Genomic DNA, 12,213 nt, shown 5'->3' with positions numbered 1-12,213 from the left:
ACACACACACACACACACACACACACAAAGTCGGGCTGAAATTAAGAAGCTTCTTCCATCCATACTAATGAAGTTGCGTAGATTTCCCCTGTCGGTCTGGTGGTTGGTTACAGGTAATCTTTGTGCTCACAGGTGGAGAACAATCGAAGCTTAACTGCTCTGGAATAACATCAGTTTTCAAAATTCAACAGTAAAACTCCATTTAGGTACAGAAATATGAAGTAGGGCTGCATGATAATGGAAAAAAACTGGCATTGCAATGTTTAGTTTTTCTGCCATACAACAACAGTACTTGATTCTGTTTGGAAAGAATCGACCATGCTATGCTAATGCTAATGATTGGGTAAACATACAGAAATTACAGCAATACCCGAATTGAGACAAAATAGTGTCTGTATGTACTGTTTTATATGAGCAAAACGTTTTAAACGTCAATATTCCAGCCAATCGTGTTACTTTCAGCTAAAATCATGATTACGCAGAGAGACTTTGTAGATATGTTACAGAAAATGAGAGCAATGTGAGTCTTTACTGTATCAAGAAGCAAAGAACAGTAGCCGCATGGTGTGTTAGAGTTCATTTGCCTCACTTAGTGATGCTGAAACGGTACACAGTGCAGCTTTTCTCTAAAACCTGCAGAGTTTGTGCTGTTTAGCAGGTCTTCCTATTCCCAGACGAGATCAATCAATCCGAGAAAAGGAATTAAATGTGGATGGTGCAGTAATTCGTCTCATGTCTGCGAGAGATTCTCTGTTTACTACGACTGCAGCAGCATTTCCATTGATTGGAGACGGACTAGATAACAAAGCCCCTCATGTCAGGTGGAGTAAACCCGCTTTTAGTGCCGCTCCTGTCCGTCCGGTGGAATTTATGTCGATACGCATGAAGAATTGCTCTGACGTTTTCTGCCTTACATCGAGGGCAAAGTTGGGATTCCTGAGATGAAAGATTGTTAACAAACTGTGGTTTTTGACTTCGATTTTCGCCAAATGTCACATTAGTCTTCAGCGAGGGAGCTAAAGTCGTCACTCTCAACCTATTTTGGGGACCATTTGGTGTATAACAATTCAAAGTTTTCCAAAATGACAAAAAATGGTCCAAAAGACCTGAAATTTGTCCAAAATGACAAGAAATGGTCCAACATGAAATGAAACTTGTCGAACATGACCAGGAACCAGTTCAAAAAGACCTAAAGCATGTCCAAGAAGACCTGAAACTTGTCCAAGAAGACCTGAAACTTGTCCAAGAAGACCTGAAAATTGTCCAAGAAGACCTGACACTTGTCCCAAAAGACCCAAAACGTCTCTAAAATTACTCAAAATGTAAAACCTGAGTCCAAAGATTGTTAACAAACTGTGGTTTTTGACTTTGATTTTTTCCAAATGTCACATTAGTCTTCAACGAGGGAGCGAAAGTCGTGACTCTCAACCTATTTTGGGACCATTTAGTGTATAATAATACAAAGTTTTCCAAAATGACAAAAAATGGTCCAAAAGACCTGAAATTTGTCCAAAATGATAAGAAATGGTCCAACATGAGATGAAACTTGTCCAACATGACCAGAAACCTGTTCAAAAAGACCTAAAGCATGTCCAAGAAGACCTGAAACTTGTCCAAGAAGACCCAAAACGTCTCTAAAATTACTCAAAATGTAAAACCTGAGTCCAAAGATTGTTAACAAATTGTGGTTTTTGACTTCGATTTTCGCCAAATGTCACATTAGTCTTCAACGAGGGAGTACTCTCAACTTATTTTGGGGACCATTTGGTGTATAACAATATGTTTTCCAAAATGACAAAAAATGGTCCAAAAGACCTGAAATTTGTCCAAAATGACAAGAAATGGTCCAACATGAAATGAAACTTGTCGAACATGACCAGGAACCAGTTCAAAAAGACCTAAAGCATGTCCAAGAAGACCTGAAACTTGTCCAAGAAGACCTGAAAATTGTCCAAGAAGACCTGACACTTGTCCCAAAAGACCCAAAACGTCTCTAAAATTACTCAAAATGTAAAACCTGAGTCCAAAGATTGTTAACAAACTGTGGTTTTTGACTTTGATTTTTTCCAAATGTCACATTAGTCTTCAACGAGGGAGCGAAAGTCGTGACTCTCAACCTATTTTGGGACCATTTAGTGTATAATAATACAAAGTTTTCCAAAATGACAAAAAATGGTCCAAAAGACCTGAAATTTGTCCAAAATGATAAGAAATGGTCCAACATGAGATGAAACTTGTCCAACATGACCAGAAACCTGTTCAAAAAGACCTAAAGCATGTCCAAGAAGACCTGAAACTTGTCCATGAAGACCTGACACTTGTCCCAAAAGACCCAAAACGTCTCTAAAATTACTCAAAATGTAAAACCTGAGTCCAAAGATTGTTAACAAATTGTGGTTTTTGACTTCGATTTTCACCAAATGTCACATTAGTCTTCAGCGAGGGAGTGACTCTCAACCTATTTTGGGGACCATTTGGTGTATAACAATACGTTTTCCAAAATGACAAAAAATGGTCCAAAAGATCCGTATCTTGTCCAAAAGACCTGAAATTTGTCCAAAATGACAAGAAATGGTCCAACATGAAATGAAACTTGTCCAATATGACCAGAAACCTGCTCAAAAAGACCTGAAGCATGTCCAAGAAGACCTGAAACTTGTCCCCAAAGACCCAAAACGTCTCTAAAATTACTCAAAATGTAAAACCCATCTCAGCCTATTTTTGGGACCATTTAGAGTAAAAAGATGACAACACAACCTTGTAATGCTAACAGATGTTCAGTTAAGACCACCAGACTGCAGTGAAGCTTTTACGAGCAGCGAACCTGAACGTTTAAACTCCTTGTTTTGACTTTGTTTCTGCAGTACAAAGCCACCGTCACACCCTGGGTGGGGCTCAGGAAAATCAACGTTTCCTACTGGTGCTGGGAGGACATGTCGCCCTTCACCAACACCACCCTGCAGTGGCTGCCAGGCGAGCCGAGCGACGCCGGCTTCTGCGGATATCTGGCCGAGCCGGCGTCCAGCGGGCTGAAAGCACAAACCTGCATCAACCCGGTGAACGGCAGCCTGTGTGAACGGCCAGGTGAGCTAAGAATGCACATCTACGAGTTTCATTTGGGCTAAACACTGTGAAACAATTAGTATCATACATGCAGACAGCCATTAGACTATATAAAGTAAACCAAAAGCACAAATAATTCCATAGAAAGTTCAGTGCTATTATCCAGATGGAACTGTGCCTTGTCTGTATATCAATGCTGCAAACAGTTGATTTATTCTATATGAGCTATTGGGTCTGTTTGTCCTTTTATCTTTTATTCTTTTTGTACCATCGAGAGGAGATTCTTTAAAATTTGCAGCTGTGCAATGACAATAAAGGCATCCAAATTCAAATAAGCACATTTGAAAATACATTAACCCTCTTGTTAGGTTAATTTCTCAGTAACAGCAATTATGTTCCCGGGGGTATGTTTAGTTATCCAAAAAATCCCAATAAACATTGTTTATATTTCATTTTTCACTCCATTGTTAACCATTTCTACCAGTGTTCCTTACCTCTCACAGATCACGGTTCAATGGGGATAGTTCACTCATTTTTCATTTAAAAAATGCACATTAGAAGATTTTTTTAATGCACATTGGAAAGACCTGCATATAAAGTACAATAGTTTGACATGACGTTGGTTTTTAAAAATTTTTATTTTACGTTTTGAATTTCTTACGAGACACGTCTTCTGTTCACGGTGCAAATATGCAAAATTATCCATTTTTAATTTTTATGTTGTTTTCCTTTATTAAGTCAAGCGCAAGAAGTTTCTACCGAAAAATTCCTAATTCTTTTACATTTTTTTACTTTAAAATGGGCCAATTTGTCCTACAACCATAGTGGGAGTGTTAAAGCACAGGCTCTCTTCTTTTAATTAACTATATCGTCATCAACAGTGCCTCCACGCCTTTATACATGAACTTTGCAAACAGGTAATTAAAGTTTCAGACTAGATTTGTGTCTTTTTACCTTAAGAGAAAAGCCAGACTACAGCTGAACACTCACCTCGTATCTTGTTGTCTTTCACAGCATACAAAGATAATACTGGGAAGTGGTGTAACAAGCAGTTTTAACATTTAATAACTAGATAATACCTGGATATGTATTCCGTTATGTCCCTCATTTAGTTCTGCCTGGTCAAAAAGGACATTTCAGATATCAACATTGTCATTCTTCCAAGGACGCGGGTTTCTTATTAGAGATATCTGCTACTCAGCTGCAGATATTTGTGAATTCTGCGGCTCTTATAGCTAGTTGTAATTCCACTTTCGCGTATCTTTAATTCCTCTACATTCAATATATCTGCATTGTTCTTTTCAGATATCTTTAATGAAGTTTGTCAGAGTGATGCAGATATGTCAGACTCCTCAGAATCTAATTACAGAAATCTTGAATTCGAGTTCTTGACAAATGACATTGAAGATATCTGATGGCTGTTTTACCGTCATGTCAGAGCAACCTGAGACCAAAATTCTAGTAAAATTCGACTGCAGGCGTGGAATGAACAAAGCTCTTATTCTCCACAAACTCCTCACTATTGAGCTTTTTCTGCTTCACAGCATTTTTAAGCGATCTTTTCCCCCACAGCAGCCTCCTTTTCTTCTTCTGACGCCGTTCAAACGATTTGCTCGACCAACATCACACAGGAAGTTTGACATAAACGGCATCATGTACAAAAATTAAAAGTAATTAAAATGGTTTCTGAGATATCTGCAACTATTATGTGGACTTATCTCGATTGAATTACTGATTGAACTGGTCAGAATGATCCTAGAGATGTCTGGAATATAAATTCTGACCTGCTACAGTGTAATTACGACTGATCAGAATGATGATGTTGACGTCCAGGATTAAAAAAAAATGCGACTGAGCCTCTCTTAGGAGTCTTAATTCTTAATCTCACTCATTCTTACAATCAAATTTGTCAAATAAAGGCTGTTATTGGGATGATATTGATTATACTAGATGGCAGATTTGTAAATAAATATGAGATTCATGGTGCAACTTATGGTAAAAATTCTATTGTAGTTCTCTCTGCGTGTTTGACCCGTACCTTAAAGTATTTTAAAATGAACCTGGGAGCCTTTTGAAGATCATAAAACCATGTTTTGATTCTGGGATTTTTCTGCCTGGTGGATATATACTCAACAAAAATATAAACGCAACACTTTTGTTTTTGCTCCCATTTTTTATGAGATGAACTCAAAGATCTAAAACTTTTTCCACATACACAATATCACCATTTCTCTCCAATATTGTTCACAAATCTGTCTAAATCTGTGATAGTGAGCACTTCTCCTTTGCTGAGATAATCATCCCACCTCACAGGTGTTCCATATCAAGATGCTGATTAGACACCATGATTAGTGCACAGGTGTACCTTAGACTGCCCACAATAAAAGGCCACTCTGAAAGGTGCAGTTTTGTTTTATGGGGGGGTTCACTCCTCTTCAATGGCTGTGCGAAGTTGCTGAATATTGGCGGGAACTGGTCCACGCTGTCATATACGCCAACCCATAGCATCCCAAACATGCTCAATGGGCGACATGTCCGGTGAGTCAGCTGGCCATGCAAGAACTGGGACGTTTTCAGCTTCCAAAAATTGTGTACAGACCTCGCAATGGGACCAAAAACAAAAGTGTTGCGTTTATATTTTTGTTGAGTGTAGTAACACCTTCTTTAACAGGATCCAGCAGGTCGAGCTTCACCAGATGAGGTTCGAGTCCCGCAGAGGCATTAAAATCTGCTTTTTTTTTTGGTATTTCTTTTCAGCGAACCACAGCGCCAAGCAGTGCCGGACCCCATGCGCCATGCGGACCACCTGCAGCGAATGCACCAGCAGCAGCTCGGAGTGCATGTGGTGCAGCAACATGAAGCAGTGCGTCGACTCCAACGCCTACGTGGCCTCCTTCCCCTTCGGCCAGTGTATGGAGTGGTACACCATGAACACGTGTCCACGTAAGTTACCTTTAAATGAACTTTGTTGTAATGTGTGGAATCATTGCATCTCATGCCATGTTGTCTAAACACACCACAACTGTATAAATACTGTGACAGATAAGTCCAAAAGCAGCCTCATTGTTAGGTGTAAAAAGTCTTTCTCAGTATGCAGCGTGCAGACAGAAACTACCTCTTTATGCAACTGTGTTTGCTCTGTTTGTACATTATCTTTGGTACTTTTAACTACTAATACGGGTAAAGGTGTTGTTGATTTAATGTTATCTTTATTGAAAAAAGTTTATTTTCTTTCAACAAAAAGCACATTTCTAAGTGACCCCAAACTTTCCAGCGGTAGTGTGTGATAAATTTCATGCCTGTACCACGTCTGAATGAAGGCAGCTCGCGGGTTTGTGAGGTTTATTATCTTAAAAGAAAATAAAATCTCCATTTCCACATCAAAATAGAAAAAAATCTTCAGATGTTTAGCTTTACGTTGAGTCAGATTATCCACAAATTATGATTCTCTGTGGAATATTAAATAAATCTGAGCTTAAAAGCATCGAATGAAAAGAAAGCAGATTTTTATTTTTAAAAATTCGCTAAAAATAGACGCTCTGCCAGAACCAAGTTCTGTAAAAAGCAAAAAGTTCTGCGCTCCTTATTGCAACCGAGAATCCACCAATGACACAAGTATGAGCTGCAGTCGCCTGACAAAGATTCAGGGACTTTTCGGTTGAACTGCAGGCTGTGTTTACACAGAGTAGATAAGAGGCAAATATCAAATATAGAAACAATTTAAAAAGTTAAATAACTGAACATCTATATTATGTAGAGCCACCATTTTTCTCCTGTACACTCTTAGAACAATGTTGTGCATTTAATGCTAGAATATTTCAATTTAACGTCATCTTCACTGAGAAAAAAATGCTTTTCTTTCAAAAAAAAGACATTTCTAAACAACCCCAAACATTTTTAAAAAATAGCGTAAATGTCGTGAGTTCATGTTTGAAATAATTATGTGGAATTTGAGCTTTTTTTGATTTAAGAACATTCATGAAAACACTAGATCACATGTCCATTCTGAGGAAGATTCTTCGTGAAATAATGACTGAAGCATCTTCTTTGCTACATGTAACCATGTTGTTCTTTCCTCAGCTCATTTCAGCGCTTCTGATCTAGGAGGTTGTTGCTTTGCTGCCGTCACTTCTGCGTCTTTCAACCCTCATTTATTATACGCAGCACGTTTCCTTTTATCTTCCGGTGCATTTCTTATGGCAGTTATCTTCTTGCCGTTACTCCAAAACAAATCGGCGCAGAAGAACCCGCTCTGTCTGACGCGTGAAATTGTCACAGCCTCCTATTTAAACCTCTGATGAAGTTGCGGCGGCCGCATGTATAACTACTACAGTCAGGATTCATTGGCTGCAATTTAGGAAGCGAGGAAAATGCCACCCGAAAATAAGAGCATCAATCTGAAGCCTGCTGGTGTAGTCCTTCAGTCCAGTCGGTGCAGCTCTGGATGTCTTCAAAAAAAAGCTACGATTTTAGATAACGTGAGCATCTTTGAATGTTAGCAGCATTTTTTAACCTTCGTTGAGCTGAGCGAATTAAACCACGGCCCTCCAGTAGACGAGATGAGGATTAATAATCTGGTTTAACAGTTTGATAACTTGGTCTCGCGACGCCACTTTGTTTTTGTCAGCGCGGCCGAGAACAGTTTTCATTTATTTAACCTGGCAGGTCAATTAGGTACAGATTGGTGCTTCCAGCCTTAAGCAGAGAAACCCCCTCGAGGGCTGAGAGATGGGAATTATTATATAGACAAATAGTTATGAGGAGCAGGTGGATGGAAGCAGCAGCTCAGGAATGAGCTAAATGAACTGCTTTCTAGAGGTGCTGTGGCTGTTATTCATCTAAAGGTTTGGACTTCACTTACTTACAACGCATACATCAAGCTGCTGGTGCTGTGGTAGCGTTGCTTAAGAGGTTCTGTGCAGCACAAATTGATTTACTAAGTGAAATCTGCATCTTAACAGAGAAAACTCGCTGGTAGTGCCCTGTTCACACAAGGCATACAAATAAACAAAGTTGTAGATGTCGTATAAACATCTAAACCAGTGAAAGACAAACCAAAGCTGAACAGAATCCACATTTATCTTCTGTTTAAAGGAATAGTTTAACATTGTCGTGCACGTGCATTCTTTTCGGTTTTCGCTTCAGCTTGAAGAGCAAAAACTGGTCAAATGTCAACCTCGGCTTTGCTCAAAGTTCATTAATGAACCCTCTGAACCTCGGCTGGTTTCTTCTCAAACATTGCTTCTCTGTTTAAACACTGCCTGCAGTTCAACCAAAAAGTTCCTGAATTTTTTTCACATAATTGTTGGTTCCAGTTGAGTCACTGATGTCTTCCTGGTTGCGTTAAAAAGTGCAGAATTTCTTAGTTTTTGAGAGAACCTTGTTTGAGCACACTGTTTATTTTTGGTGGATTTTTTCAAAAATGAGACGTATAGAAGAAGTTAATGTTGATGAAAATCACCATTAGTCTCTGAGCGGACAACAGATTACAGACAAATAGTTCAAGGACTGTTGGAAAGTTCAAAATCCCATTATTTTCTCTTGGTTTTTGTAGTTTCTGGCTCTGATAAATGGTATCATTTTGTCAATTTGAAAAAAAACAGCAAGTCTCTTAGACCCAAGGTTAAAAGTTGGCTTCCATTATTTGTGGGTTTGAGATTGGGATTGTTTTATGGAATATAAGCAGATGTTTTATGGTCTATCATAGTATCGTGGCAGTTTTACAACCCCTTGTCGTTGTGAAAAAGTGGAAGTGAAGTACAAAAGAACATCATTAGCTTAAATTCAAACTGATGAATGCTCCCCTTGACCTAACGGCAAAAACTCCAGACTAACTTTTTACATCAGTTTAACTATTTACAGATGCTAACGTTCAAAAGTTTGGGGTCGCCCAGACAGTTTCATGTTGTCCATGGAAACTCCCACTTTTATTCATATGCTAGCATAACTGCACAAGGGTTTTCTAATCATCAATGAGCCTTTCAACACCATTAGCTAACACAGTGTAGCATTAGAACACAGGAGTGATGGTTGCTGGAAATGTTCCTCTGTACCCCTATGGAGATATTCCATGAAACATTTCCAGCTAGAATAATCATTTACCTCATTAACAATGTCTAGACTGGATTCCTGATTCATTTAATGTTATCTTCATCGACAAAAAAGCTGCTTTTCTTTCGTAAATAACGACATTTTGGTCGTATAAATGCTGTAGCTACTTAATTATGAACACATATTCATCCAGTATGGAGTGTCTGTACACACAAAACACCAACAAAAGTAGAATTAAAGCCTTAAATTGAAGCTGTTTTTGCTAGAATTTTGCAGCATAGTCTTTTTTTTTTTTGTTCATGTAATACCAGGGAATTAGTGGGACACATTTAGTAGAACTATGTATCAATTTGCACTGCATGAATTTATACAATTTGTGTGTTGACTCAACAGGGATAATATTAATTGGAAAAATTTATCTAGAGGAGAATAAATATGTTTTTTTTTTACCTTGTACTTTAGAATTGTGTTTTTCTTTACATAAAGACATTTCTACTATTAAGTGGCACAAAACGGTGCAGAAAAGTTCACCGGAATGCAGGAAATTTGGTATAAAATCAGTTTTACAGTTAAATTTCACTCTCATACAAGCTGATTGTTCTTCCTGTCCATCTGTCACCAAGCACCCAGTGTAGTTTTTAACCATATAAGACAGTTTTATGAATCAGAAAACATGTCCTCTGTGTTGTGTTTGGGCTCAGCTGAGAACTGCTCGGGCTACAGAACATGTGGCCAGTGTTTGGACCAGCCGGGCTGCGGTTGGTGCACCGACCCCAGCAACACGGGCAAAGGCCAGTGCATCGAGGGCTCCTACCGGGGGCCCTTCCAGACCTCGGTCCCGGCCCCGTCCACCCTGCCCGGCCTGCCTGCCAGCCCCCAGCCGGCCCTCAACGCCAGCATGTGCCCCAGCGAAGCCAAATACAACTGGTCCTTCATCCACTGCCCAGGTAGGTTCAAACGCCTATTTAAAATGCTGCTTTCACTGGATATATGTGTGTAAATGCTATTTCTGCTCATTTATTTCCACTTAAAAATCTGAACTATTTCAAGCGTGTGATCTGTAGCTGTGAAGGAGGTTTTTCTGGAGGCTACAAACAATAATTGAGTTTGTATTTAGAGCCTGTTCCATGTGAAGGCCTCACAATGAAGATGTCTCAGGCTTTGCTATGATAAATTTTGCCGTTTTAGTTTTTAATCATTCCGTTACGACTCCCACTGCATAACTGCTGCATAGCTGTCATTTTTTAAAACCCCTCTGAAGCAATTTCTAGGTGATTTTTAATCATTTTTTGGGCTCTTGTCACATTTTTACTCAATGAGGGCCCATTATTTACTTCAGTATAAAGTCCTGCGCTTCCATGGAAACAGCACAAGCATCGCTGGAATTATAGGAAACTCACAAATGTGATCAGTAATACTTTATTGATCCACCAGAGGAAATTACTAATTACTGATCATGATGGTTATGCATTATGATGCAGCTGTAATGCCATAAATTGTATAAAAACAGGGGAAAAATTGGATTTTGCTGATTATTATTTTACAAAAAAAAAACTGCAAAACCTGCAATCGTCATGTTTAATACTTTCCACGTGCTGTGATACCAATACGAGACAAACGGTGGCTCTTCTTACTTTAGATATTTTATGATTTACTTACACAGCCTACAGTTTAGTCAAAAAGTCTCTGAATTTTTGATGGTTGGTTGCAGCAGAGTCAGTCTTCTTCTTCTTGATTGCACCAGTTTTTGCAAGAATTTTGTTCTAATAGTTTATTTTTTCTGACAAAACTGGTGTGCATACTTTAATTATTGAACATTCTTTTATTGCACTTGAGGAATAACATGATTCGGATGAAATAACACAATTTTAGGGTCAGATTTGTTTATTTTTTCCTAAAATAACGACCTTTCATAGATGATTAGCTCAAGAGCCATCAGAAAGTTGACAATCTGGCTTTTTTTTTTTTAAATTTTTAAAGTTTTGATTCTTGTTTTCAAAAAAGCAAATTTACTTTCAAACCCACCAGTTCTCCTTTTTCACCGATGATTTGTATCATAACTTCCATAAAGACACATAAGAGAGAGAAACGAAGCATCTAATTTCATCTACTTTCCATCTCTAATATTGAACAAGCTGCAGAAATGCTAAATGCAAAGAGGGAGGAAGGTGAACAACGCTATGAATAGATATAAATATTGTTGTTTTCTCCGTCTGCTGTCAAAAACCAGGCCTGCAGTTTGTCAGAGAAACATCAAAGTCATTATTTTAATTCTAGAATGTTCCTTTCAGAGCAGCAGAAATGATAATAATACAACTATTTTTGCTTATGCACATTGTTGATCGTACTTCTCTTGACAACCACAGCGATCTTCATGCATAAAACTATTGTACAGAACTCCTCCAACATCCAAAAATATGTGAGAATATCCGTAGGATTGTTCTGCTTTTTCATTCTGAGCCTACACCGACAGAAGCGCCTGCCAGTAAACCGCGCTGTCTGTGTGACCTCTCACAATTCAATACATCCGTGTGCTTAATTCTTTACAGAATAAACCTGGCAGGCATGGAGAATATTTAATTAACATTATTTGTATCACGAGAGTCTCTGCACCAGCGGAGTCGTGCTGAACATCACTTTCTGTACTTACAAATTAACGAACAAATTCACTCGTGTTTGGGCCCCGGGGCTGTTTATTCTAGAACTTATTTTTTTTTAAATGTGGTTCCGGTGTGCGCTGCTCATGCGGCGTGTGCTTTTCTTTTCTCTCCTGGCAGCTTGTCAGTGCAACGGTCACAGCCAGTGCGTCAACGAGAGCGTGTGCGAGAAGTGCGAGGACCTGACGACCGGCCGGCACTGCGAGAGCTGCATCTCCGGCTTCTACGGAGATCCGACCAACGGCGGCAGCTGCCAGCGTGAGTGTCCGCCTGCCACTAAATCAGCAGCCTCTCCGCGCACGGCTTCATTTAACTTGTCACCGTTTTACTGTTCATTTTTATGTCGGCCATTTTCCTGATTCCTGGCCGTGGCGTAAACCCTTCCCCCGGGATATTAAAGATTTACTCCTTTACAGCTAATACTGACAGTCAGTCAATCAGA

At 39.1% G+C, this 12,213-nt stretch overlaps 1 protein-coding gene across 2 annotated transcripts in view; it reads left to right on the top strand.

Annotated features, from left to right (window-relative positions):
* The window catches only part of atrn (attractin), a 205,123-nt gene that overhangs the window by 74,077 nt on the left and 118,833 nt on the right, over positions 1–12,213 (top strand). For both annotated transcript variants that reach the window (XM_051951584.1, XM_022191616.2), the window contains exons 16-19: positions 2,865–3,084; positions 5,821–6,006; positions 9,816–10,061; positions 11,892–12,029. In XM_051951584.1, coding sequence (XP_051807544.1) covers positions 2,865–3,084; positions 5,821–6,006; positions 9,816–10,061; positions 11,892–12,029 — 790 coding nt within the window. The remainder of the gene's footprint in view (positions 1–2,864; positions 3,085–5,820; positions 6,007–9,815; positions 10,062–11,891; positions 12,030–12,213) is intronic.

This window comes from Acanthochromis polyacanthus, chromosome 1 (genome assembly GCF_021347895.1).
Source record: "Acanthochromis polyacanthus isolate Apoly-LR-REF ecotype Palm Island chromosome 1, KAUST_Apoly_ChrSc, whole genome shotgun sequence".
NCBI lineage: Eukaryota > Metazoa > Chordata > Actinopteri > Pomacentridae > Acanthochromis > Acanthochromis polyacanthus.
The sequence above is the reverse complement of the archived record's forward strand: the minus strand, read 5'-3'. Positions and strand labels throughout refer to the sequence as shown.